The sequence below is a fragment of the Apostichopus japonicus genome, chromosome 2, assembly GCF_037975245.1.
Source record: "Apostichopus japonicus isolate 1M-3 chromosome 2, ASM3797524v1, whole genome shotgun sequence".
Lineage (NCBI taxonomy): Eukaryota > Metazoa > Echinodermata > Holothuroidea > Aspidochirotida > Stichopodidae > Apostichopus > Apostichopus japonicus.
In genome coordinates this window covers 15,835,714-15,854,730 of record NC_092562.1, presented here as the reverse complement: position 1 = coordinate 15,854,730, position 19,017 = coordinate 15,835,714, and the positions used below count along the sequence as shown (strand labels likewise).

Sequence of the window (19,017 nt, the reverse complement as noted above, 5' to 3'; positions counted from 1 at the left end):
ATATGCTGCATTGCTCTCAGTGTTAGGGATAGTTACTGTACACATCACAGTAGCAGTGCCATAGTAACAAATAATAACAACAATAACTTGTTGTTACAGTGACACATACAGCCTCTGTAATTGACAACCAGAATGTCATTTTTCACCATACATGCATCAATTACAAGTGATGTCAGCATCAAATGTAGTCATGTAGCCTGGAGTGTTGGGAGGCCATGCATGCACCATCTGTCCTCCCTCTCTCCCCCCCCCCCCTCCCAATCCCAGACATATCTATCTGTTCAATCCTCTCCCCCCCCCAATCTTAGTAATAAAATATGTACATTTATGTTCGTCTACAATTTTTAATAGCTTTTGACTTGACACTGGGGAGATAACAGAAACATTGAATATATTTTCTCAATATTTGATCTTTCCCCAGTCACTGATTGTTTGGGCTTCTTGTACCTCAGCATTGCTGAAAATTCTAGTAATTATCTTTATTCTGACACTCTGAAATAAAAAAGACAAACTTGTCGACATGTGGCATGACATAAGCATGCTTACAGCTACCCTAGGAATGGGTGGCAATGTGGATAGAGGATATACGACCTACTGTAGCTCCTTACACTTCCCCTATTTTGTTGGGTGTGTCACAGCATAGCACCTCTTCCCCCTACCCTCATCTCCTTCCCCTCCCTCCCCCTTCTCCCTTTTGCTCTATAGTTACCTATGTTACATTTAAAAACTGTTGTGACTATGCATGTACATGCATCCTTAGATGTGAAAAACATGGTAGCTACATTAAATATCTCCCTTACCAATCCCTCCCCCCCCCCAACCTGACCACTGTTCAACCTCCAATTTTATTTCTCAAAAGCTGGCAATTTTGTCCACTTTTGGATGCAAGATTGGATTATCAGGGGTTACATCTCGTACCTCTAAGATACTCCATCCTTCTTCTCTCAGAACACCCAATCCCTCATAGTCCTATCTGTCTGGAAACCCTAGCTATGATGGTAAAATCATTAGACATCAGAATCGGCTCATAAAACTGTTAACAGCTTACATTTACATGGTTGCCGTTACATCATGACGATATGATCATTAGAATCTGTTAACCTACAGTCAAGGGCGTAGGAACCGGGGAGGCTGGGGGGCGCCAGCCCCCCAGTGAAAATTATGGAGGGGCGGAAGTATCATTCCGCCCCTCCATAATTTTCACTGGGGGGCTGTCGCCCCCCAGCCTCATTCTTCCTTTTGCTCTTTTGCCAAAAGTATGTGAAACTGTGTTTCTTTCAATTTAAATGTTAGAAATGGAAATGACTATTTTCAGTTAAAGTTACCTAGCAGGTACCCCATTTATACACCTGGGTGAAGAGAGGCTATTATTCAAGTTAAAGATAAAATTTCTTGCACAAGGACACAATGTAATGATTTGGCCGGGATTCGAACCTACAATCCTTAGATCGCATGTCCATTTCCTTAGCCATTTGACCAGTCGTAACACCCTTTGATAAGTTCCGCTTAGTATTCAGTAGTCATGAATATTTCTCACAGATTTTGGTTACCGACGTGGTTGGCTCTTTAAATAGATTTGTCCTGATGGTGCTTTGGTTGGGCTTATATTTAAATACTATCACCCCTTCTTTGATCTGTGTCACAACTAATCTTTCATCAATGTACAGCCTGCCAGCATGGCACGTTACCGCACACAGTTTGTGTACCTCAACGGCACTATTTTAAATATCATCAGTGTCCTTGGCTACGTGGCTGACCTAATGTAATTATTCCATGGATGTAAATAATTGAACGCAAGATATTCCCTTCTAGATTTCCTCATTGGTCAAATGATACTCTAAAAATGTCAAATATCTCTTTAATATTTCATAAAGTACTTTTTAAGAGGAACCACATTTTGCAGTTGCTATGATACGCAACGAGTGACTCTTTATCCTGCTCATATGGTCCATATTGAAGCCTAGGGTACATGCAAACAGATCTCTCATAGATGGTTTCTAATTGTCACAGTGTTAATATCATTTTGAAGCACCATCGTAGCCATGCTTGAGGTATCACAGTCTAGAAGGGCAAAATGCACGCTTGACTTAATTTACATACAAATGAGCCGCTGTTTCGGCCAGAACCAAAAATGTTGTGTACTAGTTCCACTTACATGCTAATGTATAGACATATATCAAAAGTCAATTGTTAGAAGCTAAAAGCCTATATTTACATCTGAGGGTGTGTGATATAGAGTGTCAAGATCAGCTCCATTAGAATGAAAGGTCGTTGCTGTTTACTACAAATTCTAGAGAATAGTCACTGGAGACTTCTGCAAAAATACTTTCCTGGAGCAGGGAGCTAGATTCCAATTCCCTCCAAATTATTTCTAAGACATTGAGGAACCTTCAAATTTGAGGAAAGAATTTAACTTGACATGCAGAAATTCTCAGTGAAATGTTCTTGGAATACACTTCATCAGCTGTAGAGCTATGGATATATATTTCTAATATGCATTAGAAATTATGAAAATAGCTGTAACTCCCATAAAAAAAATCGATCAAAGATTGACCATTTTACAAGTCTTTTTCTCAGTTCTAGTTATATTTATGAATAAACATTAGCTAATTATGCAAATTGATGATGTTCAGGGAGCGACTGCCTAATTTTCTGTTATGTTATCCCTCTGTTTTCACAACCTTTTGTTTTTCAAGGACACTAAACACAGTTTTGTGGCCTAAGGTGATATTTTGAAATATTTTATTGCCGTCTTTGAAAGTAGGATCACATTATTCAAATGACAGAGGTTAACTAATTAAGAGCTAAAATAAGAACATTTGATTAGCGCAACTCTCCACATCATAGTTTGCACATATGTAATAAGTTTCCACAGATTTATCAAAACTTCAAATGTTGTATATCTTGGAAATGAAAAGAGCTTTTCGAATGATTTCATCAAATTTTGAATCAGAAACTCACAAACAGGAAATGTATTGATTGAATATGGAGCAAAATTGGCTTGGTGTCCGTAGTACTTAAACATCTTGTTTCCTCTACAGATCCTTGAAGACGAAGAGAAGGATGGAGGTCGTGGCATTCACATTATGGTCCTGAATCAGGCCACAGGGAGCGTGATGGCCCAACAACGGTTTGATACTTACACAGCCCACGAGGACGAGGCGATGGTCCTCTTCTTAAACATGGTGTCAGATGGTCGGATTTTGATATTTGCCATCAAGGTAAGTAATAATCTGCATCCAACATATTGACACACTTTCCCGCCGTCTCAATCTCTCGGTTTTGTTGGGAGTATGATTGGGTGAGGAAGTGGGTATGATTGGGTGAGGAAGTGGGTATGATTGGGTGAGGAAGTGGGTATGATTGGGTGAGGAATTGGTATGATTGGGCGAGGAAGTGGTATGATTGGGCGAGGAAGTGGTATGATTGGGCGAGGAAGTGGGTATGATTGGGCGAGGAAGTGGGTATGATTGGGCGAGGTAGTGGGTATGATTGGGCGAGGAAGTGGGTATGATTGGGCGAGGAAGTGGGTATGATTGGGCGAGGAAGTGGGTATGATTGGGCGAGGAAGTGGGAATGATTGGGCGAGGAAGTGGGAATGATTGGGCGAGGAAGTGGGAATGATTGGGCGAGGAAGGTGGGAATGATTGGGCGTGGAAGTGGGAATGATTGGGTGAGGAAGTGGGTATGATTGGGCGAGGAAGTGGGAATGATTGGGTGAGGAAGTGGGTATGATTGAGTGAGGAAGTGGGAATGATTGGGTGAGGAAGCAGGTTAAGATAGTTACAGATCAGGGGTAGTGTGTTTACCGATATATTATAATCTTAGATGAGTATGCAAGATATTTGTGTATCATCAAAACTATGCACAGAAAATTGACTGGGAGATTAGAACCAAATTTTAAAAGATATGCAAGAATTTGATTGGTTGAGATAGAGTATGACTTGAACCAGTGACCATCCAGATTACAACTTGTGATTAGCATATTCATAATTAACACATTGAATATATAAATATAGCATGGATTTAATATTAATTTAATGGTGATTAAAGTTCCAAATTAATTTAGAAATGAAGCCGGAAGTAGATAGAATTTTGCCTAGATGTAAAGTTTGAACACATATTACAAAGGAAAAAATGGCTTCTGTCATGTTTAATGTGTGAGACTTTCTTCTACTTCAGGAAATTTTGAAAAACACATTCAATTAAACAAAATGGATATAAACTGACAAGTTTAGTTGAAGAATATTTACGACATTCTCCATCATGTTTAACCCTTTCTCATCACAAAGAGTATCAGCATTTTCCTCCACTCCCCTCTGCCACTCCCAGCTATGCTCAATAGTAACCAAAAAATGGTCTTTCATTCTCCAAATTCAGTATTACATCCTTCCCTCAAACTATTGCTGAAACTTTTATTTACTCTCATTTTTCCCATGATTTCAGAAAAAAAAGTTGAAAGGTCAAGTTAAAGTACTATTGAAAAGTTTTAGAGTGCCCAAAACTAGGGGCCAAAGCTGATGGCCTTTAAGTAACCTAGGAGTCCTACAAAGTGGCCAAATCAAACATCTTTCCCTGAACAGGATTGAAGTGCAAGCTAACTTCAACACAACTTCACCTCTCCTTGTTTGTTCGCTCATTTAATGAACACTCTTCACAAAGTTTGTCATTTTACAGGTTTAACTTTTGTTAATATCGGTCATTTATCCTTCCCTGTCTCTAGATGTCAATGAGGAAGTGGATTTCCCATGAACCAGTCTCCTAATTCTTTTTCTTCTTCTTTTTCTTCTTCTCGCCTTCTTATCCTATAAACTCTCGTGTCCGATCCACAAGAGTGCTCAAGACTTGACCTTTGCAAAATAAGCCGAGATGTTATGCATTTCTATCTTTGATCATTTTAAGCGAGGGGATCCTTTCCTCCGCTTATTCTTCGCAGGATTAAAAACGGCCGCCATTAAGTTGTGACATGACTCGTGGACTCGTTAAACAGCTGTTTTTACAAGGTCATCAGAGGCAGGGCACGATGTAAACATCCTTTTATTTTGCCGTAACCCAAATAATTAGTGTCTTAATTGCAAAAGGCGTGCGAGTGAATGGACTTTATCCCTCTCAATATCATCTGTAGCAACAACCTGCGAGATATTGACAGCGCTCATAGCAACACTTCACTTTTGGCATGAGATATTGTAACACCTATACATACAGTTTTCCAGTTTACCACCGTGGGTGTATGGCATGGGTGCTTTATCAGCACTTCACTATGGCCTGTAAGACAACCATAAGATGGATCATTCCATCAATGTGGTTTGGAGACAGCTTTGCTACCTTACACGTCAAATTGTATTTGTTCAATATATTGATCCGCACCAATCTCCAGGGTGGATGCACTAGCTCTAAAGATCACCCGCTTGTCTTGATCCACACTTTTGAAAGATGCCCTCTTGATCCCCTTGATTCACTTCCTTTAAAGATCAACTTCAAGTCTTTAATCCACCGCCTTGAGAGGTCTCCCTGAAGTCCTGATCCACTGGCTCTTAATATCACCCTCAAGTTTGGATCAACTTGATCCACTACTTATGAGGATCACTCTCAATTCTGCTTTGAAACATCACTTTCATTACCGTTTTGTCTTTTCTTTCAATTAGTAGCATTCACTTCTCACTTACCTGTCTCCTGCTACCTATTGCATTCTCATATAAGTACTGGATACCATATCTCTGTGTAATGTTTCAAGAAAGTTGTCTCATTTAATCTCTTACAGACAGGTACACGATACCCTGCCTTTATCTCATATTTTGTCATTTGTTTTCTATCTTCACAGGATGAAGGTACATTTCAGGTCAAAGAACAAGCCAAAAATCTGTTGAAAACCTTGGGCAGTACAAAGTGGGACACATTGGGCTGGAGAGATACTTGGGCCTTTGTGACACAGAAGAGTAAGAAGCATGGTAAGATAATAAACTGTTTTGCTTCTCCCACCTCCCCCCCCCCCCATCCCCCTGACCTCCCATTTCTGTCTCTTACAAAGCTGATTGAATCCTACCTTACAAGAAACAAAGTAGGGCTTTGCTGAAAATAATCTTCAGCATTTGACTGGTCTGTCATGACACGTATTTTGATATTTGTACACATGAATGTCTTTCTCCTTCTCTAAGCTATGGCCTGTTCATAAATTTTTGAATGCAGATAGAGAACAAGAATAAGACATATTCCTACCAGAATTAGTTTTTTTCTTTTTTCTTGTGCCTAACGGGACTCCAGCACATGATACGAATGAAATTAGATAAAAGTTGTTTGGATGGTTTGTGATATTGTGTTTACCTGGTAGTCTTTCTCTCTCTGTGTGGTGATTGTACATATAATAGTTGGTACTGTTCTTCTTATACAAACCTTCGCTTGCTCAGTACATAGCAGCTTGGGCAGATGCATTCCTCAAGTGATTTCTTGCAGATGTATCTATCGCAAGCATCGTCGGGACATGGTCTGATGTTTCTCCTAAGATGGTAACTGCCAAGTAATCGGTAAATCATTCCGTTGTTTGTTAGACTCTGCGTCAGGATAACAGCTGAAACCAGGCTAACAGCATCTTGAAGATGCATCTTCTTAGTGTTTAGAATCATTGCAGGTCTTAAACATCTATGAAATGCCATAGTAATATACCTCACCGTACCTGTTCCCTTTACTGCTTTAGAGAACTTGTCTTTAATGCATGAAGGAAACCCTCATTCTAAGATATACCCCAGAGAAATCTATTCTTTTTTTTACAATAGCAGAGAACCATTCTCTTTGAAGGTATCATAGATGCCCTAAGCTTAATAGATGATGGTACCATTTTGGTTAATTGTACCTCAAAGCACCCCCCTCTCCCACCCCTCCTAGCTTCATAACCACAGAGAACAATGCTAGAATGCATCAAAGTAGCCATTCTCTCTTTATAGATATATTCCTGATTTCACATGTGTGTTTGTTTAGCATGCCTTTCACATCCTTCCTAGCAGGAGCTCCTTTGAAAGCAGGCTAGAGACTACGTCACGTGTTGTATGTCTCTTAAAGAACTTCACGGTGCAATTGCATACCTTGAAATACCTAAAGTACATCAGGGTACCCAAGATGCCTCCCTGCATCTCAGAATATTAATTATATATCTCATTAGTGTAAGGAAACACTCTGAAGGTAAATATCTCTAGGTTGGTATTGTTCACCACTGTTGATAATTTCCAGCATAATTAGAGACGACGCTTCCCCCTTTAAAAGTCTGAGGGTACTCTTCGCCCCTCTCCTGGGAAAGTTCTGGATACCTCTCTCCTTGTTGCTACCTTGGAGTACCTCAATATATTTAATGCCTCTGGGTACCACTCTCTCTCCCCCCCCGTAGGTCGATCGAGAGGTCGATCAGGGGTTAAACTCCTTTTTGTTGTCTCTCTCTCTCTCTGGATATAACACACATGGTACCTGTTCCATCTTCGTTTTATTAAGCTCGTGCGGTACGAATAAAATGAAAACAGGACGAAAGTTTCACTTGAGACTTTTCGCGATCCTTTCTGCACAATTGTAACTGCTGAGGTGAGACATTGAATGACTTGATACTGTGATCCTAGTAGAATGTCCTTCAACATGGTTAGGGCAAGTGATGAAAACTCGCTTCTCCTTAAATCATAGCTAATTATGCTTATTAACTTTCTTTGTTCTTATCCATGCCAAGTTACATTAGAATCTCGATGAGATGAAAATTACCACAACAATGCATATTATAAAGAGCATTGGAATTACTCTAAATATGCTAATAAGAGGTCAAAGTTTTGACAAGTTTATTCTCTGTCTTTGTTTGTTTTTCGGTTTCTGTCACATTTGTGGCCATTTGGTCGATGGACATGTTTAATGACGTCCTTGAACCGTCTGCATTTCTAGAGGCATAATTTTCTGGTTTATTTAGTACTCACAAGTAAAAGTACTGTTACAAACTTTAAGCATTGCTTTTCTTTTAACATGCTGAAATTTAAGAGAATAGTGATAAATTAAATAATATACACTAATTATCTTTATACCCTTATGGAAGTATACAGACCACTGTAAAATAAATTAAGTTGATTTTTTTCTCCCATCTTTTCTGTTTTTGGCTGATATAAAGCTATTTCTTAAGGTTGCACATAGTACTGTCTCCATGACGACGTACAAAGAAATTGAAAATGTCATCCTTTTGCTCATAAACATATGACTCTGTTTCATTCAGACAGTTTTTTAAGGCCCCATTTCGTCAGACAAAGAAAACCTTTTCAATGTAAAAATACTGTTGGTAAATGATGATATTTCCTTCTTCAGAAATATCGGATAACATGAATGCCGTAGGTAATTCCCCTGTGGGGGAGAACTTTTTGCGTTTTAATATTCTCCAAACCAGATGCAATATTTTTTTATCGAATCATTTCTTATCATATCACTGTGCATCTGATCTCGTACCAATTTCTTTGTTTCAAATTTAGGTGGCAGTGTTTCTTCATGAATGACGAAGCTGGTCTCCTAGCTCCCTTAGGTCCCCGTTCAATTACACATCTCTTCTAATGTTTGGAGAGTGGCGACGGAAAAAAAAATACATCTGAGTTTTCAAGTTTTAAAGACAGATCCCTCTGGGCAGGTCAACTTTTCCCCCCCAAAAATGAGTTCACTTTCTCGAAAACGTTGAAATGTAGAACTTGATAGATTTTCTTTGCTTTGAATTTTTCACTGTCGCATTGTTCAGGTAGAGAAAGAAATTGCATCATATCAAGTGTTCAAATTAGTATTGGTTTAGGTCATGGAGATACAGATATTACTATAAACTTTTAGTCTTTAAATTATTAGTTTTGTTTTGTTTAGTTTTGTTTTGTTTAGTTTTCTGCTCAAATTATACTCGTGGCCTTGTTGAACTTAGGCTTAATTATGGAAGTGAAAGTGGCAAGCTGTACAAGAAAACAAGCAAATGCAAAATGTTTATATGTTTGTTTGTAGGTATGTGCATGTGGTGTGTGCGTGTGTGGGCGCGTGCACATATAGTTCCATACATGTTTTCCCCGTTCCTCCACAACCCATTGCCTTTCCTTACAACCTACAATTACATAGAAACTGGACCAGCTGTAGTGAATTAATCCAGGTTATACAATATTAAATATATTGAAAATCCATGTTTGTTTAGACAGAAGATTATATCACCTGGCTCTTAAGCAGGAAGTTGTGGCCAGTAGCTCTATGCTCCAAGACTTTCTGTGGATTATCAGCTGATTTATTGACAGTTGTATCTGTGCTCTGGGTTACCCTATGGCTCAGTTCTGTATAATTCTTAGAATTTATATTTATCAGTCAGTACACAAAGTAAGTGTGTTAAAATTAAAACACTCATTTCCCACTTATTTGAGTTTCTTCCAATTTTAGTCGAAGAAACTGGAAGAAACCTGTTTCTTCCGTCGGTAACAAACCATGGTTTATTTTCTGCCTTGGAAGAAACTTGCGAACCAACCCTATTTCAAAAACATTTAAGATGACAGATGGAAGAAACAAACTGCTGATTTGGTTGAGTGACACCTAGGTCGTTAAGGAAACTTATGAAAATTACATTACATGTTTTTGACATCTTATCTGTGACAGATATGTGACACATTGGAAAACATCAAGAGGTGAATGTGACCTTTCAAGTGGAACATGAATTTATGAGACTTTATTTTTCTTCTTTGGTTGGGTGAGGAGGTAGCATATCTCTAAAATGTGAAATTCACATGTCTTTATTTTCGGTTTTTGTTCTTCATGGCTACACAAGCATCTTGGGTGGTGTGTAGGCTGTAATTGTTAAGTTTGACTGGAACACACACTAAAGATAAACACACACTAGAAAGTTGCAAAAAGAATTTTAAGTTACAGAATTGAGGGGTATGCTTTGGGATTGTAGAGAAAAGGCAAGGTAAAGAAAGTGATCTTGATAGGTTTTGAGTGGATGGGGAGGGGGAAGGGGAGGGGGGTTAAGCCCTAATCTTTGTTCATATTGTCAATCAGCAATGTTACGTAGTGCTGAATGCATTTAAGTGGAGACGTTCGTTGTTGATTTTCATGTGTATGACATGTCTTCATCACAAAATAATCAATGACAACATCATCGCTCAAAAGAAAAGAAGAAAAATGCTAGCAAATGTGATACGTTTTATTATTAAATTGAGATTAGAAAACTCTACTGTCATGCCTCGAGCAATGGATCGCAATTTAATTTTAAAAAGTGCATTATTTGAACCTGCCTTAGGAAATAAATTTAGTGATGAATCATGGCGTTCTGTTGGAGTATATATAAGTAAACACGACACAGTCATCGAGAATTTTTTTTTTTTAAGTCTCTTTTTCTGTTGCTCGACAAACATTTTTCATTTAAACGTAAATGGAATGAGTTAATGTAACAGTTTGCTTAATGGATAACGGCTCCTTGAAAGACCCACAGATATCATTATCTTTTCTTAACTGTTACTATAGTCTGGCAGACAGAATTAAGAAGAATTTTAAGAGAGAAATCTTGCAACTTAAAACAGCCTTTTGAAGCTAGGTCTGCATCTAGGACGTACATCTTTGCTTTTTCGATTTAAAAGAAACTAGATTGCAATGTATGGATTTTATTTTTCAGCTAACTACGGAGAAAAGAAAAAAATTATATACTCCAAACACAAAACCCAAGTGTGAAAACACTTTTCCAATTAGGTTGATATTGAAATATTGTTGATTAGTTCAGTAGTTTTGTTTGATTTTTAAACCATCTTGAAGGGATAATCAATTTTGAACCGTTAGCCGCAGGCTTCCTGTAAAATAAACCTTTCCCGGGATGAAAAAGCAAAAGTTCGGTTCAGACTGTTGCAAAAACTGGAGGACAAAGAGGGAAAAACAAAATCTTTGACAAGTTCAAAAATTTTATTAATATCTTAAGAATTTTCACCTTGGCAAAAATGTTTTTGCTGTGTGCTGATTATTCTCCCTGACCTAGTTTGTTCCCAAATTAGGAAGAAAAGGAAACGAAATTTGGAAGGAACGTGAATGGGTGGGGGGTGGAGGGGGGGTGCTGAGATGTGTGTGGATGAAGATGTTAGTGAAAAGAGTGCTTTCATTTTTATGCTCTCATTGCTTTCATTTGATGGAAACAGAAATCCTGTATATTAGTGGAAAAGGGTTTGTTGGCATTAGGGGGAGGGAAAATAGTTGGCATGAGAGAGGATGGTATGGTAGAATGTATAATTACTTGGACAGGTTCATAATTTCTGTTATCTATATGAAAAACTGAGAACACTAATAGACCACAGTGCGAACATTGCTAAATACATTTGCAAGCTGTGTACCACTGTAACTAAAAAATTAGCTTAGCAGGTTGCTGAGCAATAACAGATAAATTGTTTTCTGTTGTAATTTTGGCTGTTTTTTTTAGAGTTTGAATATTAACGTATTTCTCACATAAAAAAATGAGCATTTGGTCTTGATTCATATACCACATTTAGTCGTTGTAGTAAGCTCTTTGCAGAAGGTTCGTCTCAACGGTTAACTTAGTGTCTTTTTTGTTTCGTTTCTATCCTTAATACAAATCACCTTTAATTGTCTCAAATATGATGAGATGTTTGAGGAGCTCTTGACAAAGTTTGCTTGAAAAAATGTCAGTCATTTTGGGATACAGAGAGAGGTATGACGAACAAAGGGCTGGTCATCCTGTAAATGATAACATTGTACCGAGATGAAGCTTTAAAATGACTGTACAATCGACTCAGATCTCTCAAGACAAAAATACACTCAATATGTTACATTGGAAAATAAAAAAATTAAAAAAACGATTCTCATACACACAGTAATCTGACTTCATGAAAATTCTATGAATTTTAACCACAGTATTGATAACAATAGCAGCTTCAGCCCAGATTTTAATATGTAAATTAGGTGTGGCTAAAGTACCTCTGCTGTTGTAGGTCAATGTTGAGTTTGGATCAGTTTTAAAATGATACAAGATTTTTTTTTTTAAAGTATTCAATGTTTTTTGTAATTCTGGATTTTATTTTATTTTATTTTGTGTAGTAGTTTAGCATTCTGATAATTGTAACCCATGGATACCTTCGTTTATAAAGTAATGCACCGAAGAAAACTTTAACCCACAATCTAAATTTGTTCATTTTGATCTTATTTTGTTTATTTCCTTTTCATTTCAGGCCATCCGTTTGCTGAGATTCATGGGAAATCGCCAAATCTTGAGAGTTGGGGAGAAGACGTTATTTTAAAAACTAAAGTGCCTTTAGTCTCTCAGAAAGGTAAGGCAAATGTTCTTTATATGACTGGAAGCAAAAAGGGGGGGGGGGGGAATGGTTTCTACCCAAAATAAGAAACTCCCTGCCCCTAAGCCACATTCCCTATTTCCCATATCAAAGGCAACCGTCCGGTCACAATACTTATACGTCTACATTCAACCCTCACAGATGTTCAGGTAATGTACGTAATGTTTGCCAGATGGACTAAATGTTATTTCCGTGTATTCACTGTTTAGCATTGCAAACAGTTCATGTACAAGACTTGTCAAATGGTTTTATCTTTGCAAGTTCAAAAGTATCAACAAATCTGATTTTGTTTTGTAGTGTCAAGTAGAGTCACATGATAAGTTACCCAGCTGTATTCATGGTGGGGAGGGGGGGGGGGGGGTGAGGGGAGAAAGTGAGTGGTTACTTGTAGTGTAAATTGAAAGCAGTATGATTAATATTTTTTGGATGGTGGAGACTGTGTTTTTGCTCAGCTTTAAGTTCCGTCCTCTTTGCCCAATTCTCAAGATCCTGCTAAAGAGATAACATGTTTTGAAATACAGAATTAACTAAAATGAGATTGCTCACTTAATGCCCTTTGGAGATGTGCTTTTATTGATCAATTTAACAGCCGAGTGATTCCCTTGAAGATGTCACCCTGGGAACTACTTACTGCAGTGCCTTGTGAATTTCTAAAAATAGAGATAAATATGAGTTCAGAGTTGACAACTATAGGGTTTATCATTTTATCTGCAGTTTAAGGAAAAGAAAAAAAGAAAAAAAATTGGATTGTGCACCAAGCAATTTTAAAAGTGAGGAACTTCCATATGTTCAATTTATAACAAACAAACAAATATGATTTGAAAAATAATAAATTTAGAATAAGTAAAGACAGTATGATTGATATTTGTCCTTCCTGGAGAATTAAACATTTCAAAAGCTAAACAGATATTTCTTGAAAACTTGATATAAAGACAACAAGGCACAGGTAAATATGTGTCTGAAATATGGTTTAAATTTGTTTATTCTCCGCTACCCCTTTAAAGTTCCTTATGGGTTAAAGTTATTGTAATTCTTTAACTTTGACACTGTAAATGATGACCCACCGCTTTCAAGGGCAGATGTAATTTCATTCAGATAGTGAAATACCTGTCTCATCCTAGTGATTCTAGACGGTAATCAACGATATTATTTGAACGGTACTTTGTACGTTATTCTTACACCGTTCTCCGCTTGATTAGTCAAGCTTCCTAGCAACGGTAGAAAACATCTGTCTTCCTCATTTTCCCTCTCCTACTCTTCCAACGGAGGAGTTAAGTCTGACAGCAGAACGTCGACTCGGGGGACCCCTGCGCTAAAAATATCGGTTTTCATTCCGTGGCCATGGTGCTGTCCTCATCAAAGACCTCTGTGGCGCTTTGGTTGACTTTGATCAAATTGTAAAGAGGTTTAAATTTCTGTGGTTGTACTTGAAAAAAAATTTCTCCTGCTTTTAAAGGAATGTAGCTTTCAAAATGAAATTTTAATGGTACATGATGAATTTTTGCTCCCTTACCCCCCATATCTGAAGCCCCTTACCCCCCCATATCTGAAGCCCCTTACCCCCCACCCATATCGGAAGCCTGAACTTTTTTACTTTAGTGTACATGTCAGTGACTGCTGGAACTACCATGTTTACCTAAATTTATGGGAGATGGGCGGGTGGCGTTGATGAAGTTGACATAATAGATTAATGGAAGTGAAACCTTTACATGGAGAAGCAAAAACAACATACATTTTACTACCTGGGTCCAACAACGCTGACCATATCCCCCACAGTGGCAGATATGGGTAACAAAGCTTGTATTCTGGCTATGAGTAACAGGAATTACATCAATGCAGGTCGTTTGCCTTTAACCGATGGACGATTTATAGGAAACTCTGAATTTGAGAAATTCCCTCGTTCGTCTGTTCTCCAGAATCTGTCACTATTTTCTTTATCGTGTCCTGTCAACATCGCAACCTTGAAGTAAAAAAAAATTCATTTCCAGACTAAGAACTCGTCTCCTGAAATTATCGCAGGCCTAATCAATCAAAATGGTGACATTGCTACAAGTGTTTCAAGAATCCGGCATCGTAGGAAACCAGCGACCTAACCTTCAGACTTTGCGCAATCATCGTTCGTGCATCTGGACAGATCAAGATAATTGTCCTCCCCATAAAGCCCTGGCAACCCTCTGACATTTACGTGCTCAGTGTGGAACCCATATGTACAGCCTACCCCGACCGGAAAATGATTTACGGAAACTCCTCTGGAGTCGTAAGAAATAAATTTGACAAACTTTATTCTGTAGTATCTTTCGCAAAGGTAAAACCTGTAAATATGTCTCCTTCGTTTGGATATCGTAGCTCAAACAAATATTGACCAATTGGAACTTTTGAAAAGAAATGTATGGAATTATTTCGTGAGGACGGATTAAAACTAGCGAGGAGTAGAATTCATTTTGGCAGAAAAGAACAACTATAATCTATTAACATGGTTGATTAAATAAAGTAAGGTGTTTTTTTTTTGTCAAAGAGAAGTACAGTGAAGAAAATGCAAGCAGACCGTGTCCAAGCTGAAATTAAAAGCAGCATCTTAAAGCAGCATATAACAGGTTCTTACCAAAACTTAATGGTGGAGGCACATTTAATTTAATTTAGTTTTCCCTATGTGCTGTATGTTAAGTTAATGTGCAATGCCACACATATATTTGATTGACTCCATTGAGGTGTTTCATTAAACACCAATTCCAATGATCTGGCAGGTGTCTGATTGTGTTTCTGCAACATTTAAATACAATGTAGAATTGACTGGTGCCTTTCCTTAATTCCTGAAAATCCATTATCACGAAGAAGGTTCAGGAAGTACAATTTCATTGTTTTCCCACTGATCCTTAATTAGAAGCTAACCCTTTTAATCATGTAGTCCTGTATTAAACCTGACTGTTGAAATCTTGAATCTCATCTTTACTAGCTTTGTATCATTTGAGACTAGAATATGTTCCATGTTGTTGACTGTGTATTCAGTGGTTTGAATACATAACTGCCTCTTAGTGTGATTCTGGGAGCTTAGTATGAAAATTTCTGAATGCTGTTGAATGCCGTTTTAATAAAGACACTGCTTATGAATAATGCTATGAATATTCATATAATCTTTATAATTGATAATCTTTTGTTTATATACCTGGGTGGATTTGAAGGAAGACTTCTTTCTTTCTTCCTAATAATCTCAGAGAACAATATCTCCTTTAATGGGAGATGGGATCGAACTCATAAAATTTGTAAATCTTTTTAAAAAATTTTTTTGACTTATCGCTGTGCAAATATCAACCATCATCTTCATATACATATTTATGAAGAACATCAAGCAGAATGTGCGGTGCAAATTTATGATGTCTTTTGACTTGTCTAGTAATATTCTAATTCTAGTTAATTTATACGAAACCACCTGTGCTGTTAACATACCAATGGCGCCCGGGGGAATATCTCAGCGGTGTCCGTTAACAGTCAAAGGCGTAATGTATCGTCGTGGGGATCGGTTGATCAATAATGATGATGATACAACACTATGTAAATTGAGTGGTTATGAAACTTAAGAAGGCTCCCCAACTGAGAGCAATTTGTATGTGTATTTCAGTGAAAATCGTGACACTCGTCATTCAAGCGAAAACCGTCCAAGCAGCACGTTGCCACCAATCTGAATTCAATTATTTTTGTCTACGTTGACACAATTTTTCAGTTTGTGATTCAGGTGATAGAGATACTCTTTCTATGGAAACTGTGTCTATGAGCTTATTCTGTTTGTTGGTAAAAAAATTGAAAAGAGAAAAATATTAATTTGACGGAAAAAAGCGGGTGGTGTTTGTATTCATTCAGTTTTATAATGCACAGTGAAAAATTAATTTGTATTTTAGCTTTCATGTTCATGATAAAATATAATGGGGAGTCTGGCTAAGTGAAGAAAAAAAAATGAATACATTTCTGAACATACTATACAAGGATTTGAATTTAGGAGAGTAAAAAGCTTTGGTTACTAGGCCAGGTTAGAAATACCGCCAGTTACTAGGTTCAGATCAGCACTGATTACTGGGGTGTAGTATCTACAGCAGAAAGTAAAGAAAATCAAAGAAATTTCTGTTTCATTTTGTATTTCCTCGAATTGAAGATGGCGGGGAAAAATTAATGTTGCAGTTTTATTTTTTCTATTTTTCTATTTTTATCTACAGACAGCCAATGTCAATGGCGTGACACACCTTCCAACCGTAGGCGACAGTCGTTCTGTAGTAAAGTGGAAGGTTATGGAAGTCTATGCAGCTGTGAAGAACCAGCTCCTATTGACTTTAACCCTGAGCCTGTAAGTAGTATCAACACTTTGAAGAATCAGGCACTGCCCATTGACTTTAACCCTGAGCCTGTAAGTAGTATTAACACTTTGAAGAATCAGGCACTGCCCATCGTGTACCTGTCTCCTCGTAACCACCGCACCCTTTTTATATGGATGATATTGTGAGCGTGGTGGCCAATTGGCTAAGGCGTCGGACTTGTGATCCAAGGATTGCTGGTTCGGTTCCTGCCTAGTTCATTACGTTGTGTCTTTGTGCAAGATGCTTTATCTCACTTGCCTCTCTCCACCCAGGGGTTAAATGGGTACCTGTGAGGTAACTTGTCATTGGGCGCAGTATATAACTGCTGCCGACTGGAGGGATTGTCTCTGGAACAGGTTATCATTGACCAGGGGTAATATAACGTCTGTAAAGTGCTTTGAGACCTATCGCTGGTATAAAGCGCTATATAAAAAAAAAATTATAATTATTATGAAGGCCAAAGGTCAAACAGCACTCAGGGAGGTGTACCACACTGATGTCGTAGCTCACAGTAACGCCTTCAACACTGTATAGCATTTATAGTCCAGTTACTGTGTAATGGAGAGAATTTTGTTTTGTTTATTTCCTGCGAGCATTGAAAGAGTTAAATAGTGCAGGGAAATATGTTTTCATCAGATGCAATTGATGTCTCTGGTTGGTATTTCCAGCAAGTTTTGGGGTATTAGGCAACTCACTTTCAACCAAAGGAATACCCCTTTAAAACACAAATGGGGCTGCTTCAAGAGCAGACATTTTGCTGATGAAAGTCTCCAAGGCATCTGTTTAGACGTGACATGTGGGCTGATCCGAACTAGTATCAAACTCTTGTCTTGTCTTTCATGTGGAGGATATTATTAGATATTCTAATATCAATGAAACACATAGCAGACACTAATGAATTGAAAGCCTGGCTAATATGTGTGTGTATTTATCTAGAGGGTGACAGTATAAGATGTTTTATGGCCTTGGGGTTTATTTTGATTCTCAAAGAAAAACTTTTTGCAACCCCGAAAGCATTCTCTTGTCGCTGTCAATTTATTCACCGTCCGTCAGTAGATATATCTACGTCAGGTTGTCTTCATTCTATATTCTTCTTCTATTTTCTATTTCCATTCTTTTTCTTTTCTTGCAGTTGTCTGTCAATAAAGTATGGGAAGTCCCAGTTATCATCATCGCCAGCAATAGACCCAACTATCTCTACAGAATGCTGAGGTCTCTCTTATCAGCTCACGGTGGTAAGATTTATACCGGCTAACTTCCAAGAATCTAACTTTTACTACGTGCTAGATAACTTTCATCCTTACTTGCTATTATGCTAGATATGTTCCATCTGTCTTGCTACTTGAGCCAGTAAGATCCTCGGTCTAGCTTCAAATATTGTTTTGCAGACATTGGATTTTCCCTTACACCAACAAGCCAATCCCCTCCACCTCCCCCCCCACCCCCACATCTCAAATTCTTAGGCTTGCTGTGTGCCCTTTAGGGTGGTTTTGTAAATGGTAGTAAGTAACAATTTGAGTACGATTGTGTAGTAAAAATTTGCGATGGGTTCATTAACTTTTCGGGCATCCCTTGTTGTTGTTGGTTCATTATCTAAACTTTTATCCAAATGTTCACAGTCCATTGGATTCTTTGGTAGAGTAATTTCTGAGTCAGCGTGTGATAACTAGAGCAGTAATCAGGTTACATTTGTAAGGTCATGCGTAAGGTCAGTCATGCATCTCGCAATACATTCAGAGATCCAACTCAAGCCATATAAGTATGAATGGTCTTGTCAATAAAAACAGGCTAGTAATATTTCGCAGAAATTGCGGATTGGTGTCCAAATCCTTCAGACAATGTGTCGACCTCCGACACAGATAACCATTGAAAAGTGCAGGAAAAACATATGTCGTTAAAATATCTTCAATGTGGTAAATTGAGAATAATGAGGGCAGTGTTTTGTCTGAGCTTTGACTTGGTGGTTTAAAGAGTAAGTGTACTTTTATTAGTAAATCAAGCTAGTTAAAATTTGGGGATAATTTTCCAAAAAAAAATTTCAAAGAAAAGTCAAGAAACTGTAAGAGAATTTAGAGAGGAGACTCTGAACTCACTTTTAGCAGGTATTCTCGTGAATCAATTGTAAGACAAAAGAGTTATCTCAGTTGCTATTATTAGCTCCCTCCGGCACTTCATGTCCATCATCCGAGGACGGTATCGCCGGCCTTACCTCTGCTTTTAGCGAGGGGGCCCCCTCGAAGCAATGTCACATATGAATTAATGGAAAGGGATCTCTAACCCATCGTGAGTTGAACTCAAAATTACTCTTATCATCACACGGGGTATACATGTAAACAGGAAGGAAAATTAAAAAAAAAAAGGAA

The 19,017-nt window shown here is 37.9% G+C and overlaps 1 protein-coding gene across 5 annotated transcripts in view; it reads left to right on the top strand.

The window, feature by feature from the left end:
* LOC139979753 (protein O-linked-mannose beta-1,2-N-acetylglucosaminyltransferase 1-like) overlaps positions 1-19,017 on the top strand; it is a 146,352-nt gene that overhangs the window by 113,232 nt on the left and 14,103 nt on the right. For 4 of the 5 annotated variants that reach the window (XM_071990861.1, XM_071990838.1, XM_071990844.1 and 1 more), the window contains 5 exons: positions 3,042-3,221; positions 5,822-5,948; positions 12,189-12,287; positions 16,517-16,704; positions 17,787-17,889. In XM_071990861.1, the coding sequence (XP_071846962.1) occupies positions 3,042-3,221; positions 5,822-5,948; positions 12,189-12,287; positions 16,517-16,704; positions 17,787-17,889 (697 nt within the window). The remainder of the gene's footprint in view (positions 1-3,041; positions 3,222-5,821; positions 5,949-12,188; positions 12,288-16,516; positions 16,705-17,786; positions 17,890-19,017) is intronic. The other variant, XM_071990869.1, reaches the window with a different exon arrangement.